This window comes from Schistocerca piceifrons, chromosome 1 (genome assembly GCF_021461385.2).
Source record: "Schistocerca piceifrons isolate TAMUIC-IGC-003096 chromosome 1, iqSchPice1.1, whole genome shotgun sequence".
Classification (NCBI taxonomy): domain Eukaryota; kingdom Metazoa; phylum Arthropoda; class Insecta; order Orthoptera; family Acrididae; genus Schistocerca; species Schistocerca piceifrons.
The window spans coordinates 648,108,624-648,115,684 of NC_060138.1; the positions used below are offsets into that span (position 1 = coordinate 648,108,624).

A 7,061-nucleotide genomic window follows, 5' to 3' on the forward strand; every position below is an offset into this window, starting at 1 on the left:
CTGAATCGCGATAGGCACAACAAAAAGATTGTTAATGGCCGAAAGCTATATTTGTGTGAATCTTTTTGTTGTGCCTATCGCGACTCAGCATCTCCGCTATATGGTGAGTAGCAACTTTCCTTCTCTAGTATTATTTGTTAAACACTATGTAATGTTAAGGTGGCTATAGAGCATCTTAAATATTTTTGAGGATACCTATGTAAGTGAAGTAGACAAATGTCATCCAGTTGTGGATCTGAACTGAAGCCTTGTAGTGGGTGTGTGGAGTTGGTTTGAGTGAATTTATTGTGTTGGATAGGTTGGTAATATTGAGTTTTAATGTTGTGCATTGTTATAAGGCAAATGTGTTGAATTTATTTCAAAATGTATTCATTTTATTTTTGCAACAACTATGGCCACAGCACGCTCTTGTGACGTCACGCAAAGTGGGCCAGGGTTGGCTTGGTGCTGTGCTGAAATAATCGAGATGCATGGCCTGCAAATCTTTGTCCAACGGTTTTACAGAATCTGTTCCACAAAGAATAACTGATTTCTGAAATACTTTTAGCTTTGTATGGCAGCTTCATGGTGAAGTGCCAATCATTTCGATAATGGTCATAACTATTGTGGTATTTCACAAATGAGTATCAAATTTGAGAATGTTGCCATCAAAATAGGGGTCGCTATGAATTTGTTTTTGATGCATATTATACATTCTATTGCTGAGTATGAAATAAATGGGTTTTGAAATTTTTGTAAAACTTTGGATCAGTATCTGCTTTCAGTCTTGAAAAAATTGAGCATTTGCAGCAAGTTCACTTACGATCGTAAAGCACGGGAATGAAATATTCATAACGCCTCTCATATCTCGTAAACTGCCAGAGATAACGAAACGAGATTTTGGCAAATGATACCAGGCATAGAGGAGAGTACTTTTCCGTATGACTAAAATACGCAACTTTATCTATCGCGATATAGCAGAAGCTATAGTTTATAATTCTTTTTTACCGGTAATGTAATTGCTTAAGACTTATCAATAGCCAGTGAAAATGTAAGAGTGCAGGATGTAAATAATATTGCGATATACATGATAAAACAAGGGTACATTTGTGAAAAATGCACTGTGATAAACTACATTCTTTCTGGACCAGACGACTATTATTTACACTCTCTTGAAAAATTCTGCACTAATACTGTGTATAATATTCCTCTGCCTTCAGTATCCACAAATTTATATTTCATTTTCAGAATCAAAATAAAGCCACTTGAAAATGAATACTATTTACTGCAAACTTTTGCTCACAATTTTAGTCAAATGTATCCTAAATTCAAGATATTCCACTAAAAAAAAATAATAATTGTACTAAGTATATAGTTTTTACATACCTTCGTGTACTCAGTGGGTTGGAAATTGTCCCGATGAATCGCTGAAAGCCATTTCCGACGCATATTCGCATCTTTCAGAAAGGAAAACAACATTAATTTCGGTTCAGTTCCGTAATTCCCATGACACCTTGGCACAAAAAATTTGTAAACCATATTCACAGTAGCTTCACTACATGTAAACACTGTAATTGCTAGTTTTAAGCACGAATGTAGCACTCGATCCAACAAATGTGTAGATAAACAAACACTTCGAAACACAACATGGTGGCCCACTCAGAGTGACGTCATGACCTGTTATGAATTTCGCGCCGCAGCCTTGTCTCTAGGTGGTGGAGACTCAATCCTCACACAGCAATTGCCAGTTCCTAAAGTTGTTATCAAAATTTACCCTCTGCTGTTATTTGATTCAGGGAAAAGTACCTTCCAAACATGTGCAAACATTGGTGAAAAGTTATTAAATTGTTGTCATCTTACTAGAATACCCACCTTGATGGTGCTAACACACACATGTGTGATGCCCTTAGACTCTGAGATAAGACTGTTCAAATCCTGGTGATGGAAAATTTTCATTGCCAGTATTTGGCTGGCAGGAGGAGGAGAGGTGAAGTTCATGATCATCAGTCTTTGCACCAATGTCCTGGATTTAATTCCATCAATGTCTTATGAAGTGAGGAAATGAGACAGTATTCATGGTGATCTGTCCATCAGATGGTGACTTTAGATTTCATCCTTTCCTTTCCCTTCATCCATAACAACAGGTATTTAGATTTCATCCTTTCCTTTCCCTTCATCCATAACAACAGGTACACACCACACCGCACTTCATGACAGGTCTGAGGAAGGTAATGACAGACCACCTTCACTAGGAACTTGTTTCGAACAGTGATGCAGCAAGCCTGCATTTACTTCCCTATGCTCATTCTCTGAATATGGAAATGTTTTTGTCAGATTTTACCCTCCACTGTCATTTGATTAAGGTGAAGAGTATCTAAATTATTGTTATCCTGCTAGAATGCCTGCCCTCTCCTATTAGCAAGTTTGCTCATATTACTGTTTGAAGAATGGCAGCAGTGTGTGTGTGTGTGCTTTACACCCTTAAAATACAAAATCCTGCTGCTCTGGAAAGGTTGAAGAATCTCTTCGCAGTAGCAATTAAATTGTTTATCTGTAATACTTCCTTATTTCTCATCATTTGAGAATTGAGCTTTATTGATAAGTTACACACAGGTATGCAGTTTCAATTTTCCAACAAAAGATTGTTGTGTTGGCTGTGGATATAGACCAATTTGTATACAGGGTGTTACAAAAAGGTACGTCCAAACTTTCAGGAAACATTCCTCACACACAAATAAAGAAAAGTGTTATGTGGACATGTGTCCGGAAACGCTTAATTTCCATGTTAGAGCTCATTTTAGTTTCGTCAGTATGTACTGTACTTCCTCGATTCACTGCCAGTTGGCCCAATTGAAGGAAGGTAATATTGGCTTCGGTGCTTGTGTTGACATGCGACTCATTGCTCTACAGTACTAGCATCGAGCACATCAGTACGTAGCATCAACAGGTTAGTGTTCATCACGAACTTGGTTTTGCAGTCAGTGCAATGTTTGAAAATGCGGAGTTGGCAGATGCCCATTTGATGTATGGATTAGCACGGGGCAGTAGCCATGGTGCGGTACGTTTGTATCGAGACAGATTTCCAGAACGAAGGTGTCCCGACAGGAAGACGTTCGAAGCAATTGATCGGCATCTTAGGGAGCACGGAACATTCCAGCCTATGACTCGCAACTGGGGAAGACATAGAACGATGAGGAGACCTGCAATGGACGAGGCAATTCTTCGCGCAGTTGATGATAACCCTAATGTCAGCTTCAGAGAAGTTGCTGCTGTACAAGGTAACGTTGACCACGTCACTGTATGGAGAGTGCTACGGGAGAACCAGTTGTTTCCGTACCATGTACAGTGTGTGCAGGCACTATCAGCAGCTGATTGGCCTCCACGGGTACACTTCTGCGAATGGTTCATCCAACAATGTGTCAATCCTCATTTAGTGCAAATGTTCTCTTTACAGATGAGGCTTCATTCCAACGTGATCAAATTGTAAATTTTCACAATCAACATGTGTGGGCTGACGAGAATCCGCACGAAATTGTGCAATCACGTCATCAACACAGATTTTCTGTGAACGATTGGGCAGGCATTGATGGTGATGTCTTGATGGGCCCCATGTCCTTCCACCTACGCTCAATGGAGCACGTTATAATGATTTCATACGGGATACTCTACCTGTGCTGCTAGAACATGTGCCTTTACAAGTATGACACAACGTGGTTCATGCATGATGGAGCTCCTGCACATTTCAGTCGAAGTGTTCATACGCTTCTCAACAACAGATTTGGTGACCGATGGATTGGTAGAGGCAGACCAATTCCATGGCCCCCACACTCTCCTGACCTCAACCCTCTTGACTTTCATTTATGGGGACATTTGAAAGCTCTTGTCTACGCAACCCCGGTACCAAATGTAGAGACTCTTCGTGCTCGTATTGTGGACGGCTGTGATACAATACGCCGTTCTCCAGGGCTGCATCAGCGCATCAGGGATTCCATGCGACGGAGGGTGGATGCATGTATCCTCGCTAACGGAGGACATTTTGAACATTTCCTGTAACAAAGTGTTTGAAGTCACGCTGGTACGTTCTGTTGCTGTGTGTTTCCATTCCATGATTAATGTGATTTGAAGAGAAGTAATAAAATGAGCTCTAACATGGAAAGTAAGCGTTTCCGGACACATGTCCACATAACGTATTTTCTTTCTTTGTGTGTGAGGAATGTTTCCTGAAAGTTTGGCGATAACTTTTTGTAACACCCTGTATAGTAAAGAGTAGTGTGAATGGTAACAGAAGTTTATGAAGACAAACAGGATCAGCATTTGTACTGAAGAATGATAGTTTGTCCAATGGCTGGTTGGTTTTGTGCCCTATATTAAGTATTTATGAGCATATTAGAAATATTTGTTTAACATTTGCACTAAATTAGGACAACTTTCTTTGCAGCTGTTACATTTAGTACCAAATAAGATTGGTAGAATGCATTTTGGCAGCATCTTCAGGAACCTATATGAATCTGTTACATTACACTAAATATATCAAGGTCAAGCTTCTCATGTCAGAGACATTATTGAGGATGTAATGCCATAAACTGATGACATAAATGTAATGTCATTGGTTGCAAAAAAAAAAATCATGCACAAAATTTGTTGCTTGGATATTCCTAATTGAGTGCAAAATACTCCTGTAGATACCTGAGAATAGTATCATGCTACGAGAATGTGTTATTACAATATTATTTGATATCCAATGTCCCATAGAAAAATATGCTGATTAATAACATTTTTTATGTGTGAACACTGACTTCAACAAGTTTCACATGTTACAGGGGAAGAAAATAAATGTGAAGAATTACTATTTAGAAATGCAAGTGCAGTCCTGTATTTTCTTTCTGGATGAAATAAGTAAATAGAATTTAATGATATGTTCTTGTTCCAGATGAAACAATACTGGTTGGGACCCAATTATACCAAAGAAGGTGTAGCTGGAAATGACATAACAAGGACCAATGTACCAGACATAAGAGTAGCATTTCGCTATGAGACACTGGTTGATGAACTTTCAAACATTTTCAGAGTTGCTGAAAAAGAAAACTCATTATAGACATGGACACCATCATATATAAGGCAGGATGCTTGTCAAGAAGTGCTGATCTTTAATTTAAAATTTTTTCACCAGAAAATCTGTTTGTCATTTGATCATCATCTTGCTGGAAGCTGTAACTGGCACTTTTAATGACTATAAGTAATATTTTAAGATAGCATTAATGCTTTAAATTATCTTTGTTAAATACAGCCCTCCTCCAAAAATTTTGAAATAATTGTTGTCATTTGACAGTTCTTTCTTTCGGGATTGCTAAACAGTGTACCAATTTCTGTTAACACTGCTCCCTTAGTAAAGTATACAATTCACTTACTTCTTCCTGGATGCTTACAGTAACTGGTATATGAAGCCAGTGTGTTTACCTTGATAACATAATGAGAGCTAAATTGGAATGATGATGCAATTATTGAATGGTTACAGTGAAAAATCTCTGATAAGAACTGTAATAATATTGACCTGTGCCTTGAAACACACTTGCCACATACGTGAATGTTTCAGATCACAAAAACTAATTCTTACACTCTCTTCTAATAAATAAATATGAAAGATTTTTCTATTTCATCAAATAAATGAGACTTTATGTATTTAACTTTTAATACTGTTGTTTATTTTACAACTGTACTCATTTTGCACTGTGACTTATTGTATATTGTGTACAGGCCCTTTGTCACAAATGCAATATTACCTTATTGTTGTTTTTTTTTTTTTTAAGAATTATTTATTAAGGAATTTCCTGCCACCTTTATTTCTCTGATTTATTGTGTAACGAGAAAAAATGCTGCACACAACAATGTGAAATGTCTGTAGTTGTAAATTGCAGTTGATAATAGTCACAAACCCTCATTTAGACAGGGGGCACAAATTCCCCACACTTTTTTCAATATTGCATGGGAATTTAAAGGTGTCCGGAATAAATTTTGAAACCCTCAGATATATTTTTAGATACATATATGTCCAGAAATAATAGTGGAATTCTTCGTATTTGAGACGTACTTGCTGCAGAATGTTTTGAATAAGCTATAGAATCTATTTTGTAGCTGATATTCTGATAAAATCTGTGGATTTCAAAGTTTTTTACTTTTCTGTTATGTAGTTTATGTATAATTATTAAAGCAGGCATTCCATAATTGAAAAATGTTAGGTATTGAAATGTTTTCTGAGTGTACAATCATTTACCGTAAATGTGTATCAATGGCTTTATGTAACATCATTCTTTTTTACAAAATATGTATTTTGTTCTTTATTTACTATGTGCCAGTTCCTGTTGTGAGAGACTTGTGAGAAACTTGAAATATATAGTGGATACTTTTTATGAAAATGTGACTTCAAATGGCTGTGGTGGTATTATTTTGATAATGGGAAAACTCCACCCACCCACAGTAAAGTGTGTGTGTGTGTGTGTGTGTGTGTGTGTGTGTGTGAGAGAGAGAGAGAGAGAGAGAGAGAGAGAGAGAGAGAGACCATGGGCATGTGTTTGGAGTCTGTTTTACATACTGAGATTTATAGTGTGAAGTGCAGGGAGAAGCAGAACCAAAGTCTGAGCGTAACAATAACCCTTTTTGTATATTGTTTAGATGTTTAGTAAAATATCAGGTTTTCAAATGAATCTAATATGCTCTTTCTGCGTGACATTTATTACTGTCTTGAATTTAGATATTTTTGTGTATAGACTAGAGAAGCATTTACGATGTACTTACTACATTAAATGTGATTGTGTAATGTTGTATGTTGTTTACTCATTCAGTATTGGTTTGGATGATTTCAGTATTCAGAGTCTACTTTACTTTAAATATCCTTTGCGGCATTTAAAAATGATTAAGATCAACAAATTTTGTAGAAAAGATAGTGCTAAAAGCACCGATACAAAATTGCCCACTACAGTGTGGACTTTAATTTAATAGTTTGTTAGTTGGTATAACTTTTTTCATAGGCAGTGCACACCTCCAGATATAGAAATGCAAACTCTAGAAGTAAGTACTAGAATGAC

At 37.0% G+C, this 7,061-nt stretch overlaps 1 protein-coding gene across 4 annotated transcripts in view; it reads left to right on the plus strand.

Moving 5' to 3' along the window:
* LOC124805170 (AMP deaminase 2) overlaps positions 1 to 6,797 on the plus strand; it is a 467,688-nt gene extending 460,891 nt beyond the window's left edge. For all 4 annotated transcript variants that reach the window (XM_047265658.1, XM_047265667.1, XM_047265673.1 and 1 more), the window contains one exon: positions 4,910 to 6,797. In XM_047265658.1, the coding sequence (XP_047121614.1) occupies positions 4,910 to 5,074 (165 nt within the window). In that variant the 3' untranslated portion in view covers positions 5,075 to 6,797. The remainder of the gene's footprint in view (positions 1 to 4,909) is intronic.
* The last annotated feature ends 264 nt before the right edge of the window (positions 6,798 to 7,061 follow it).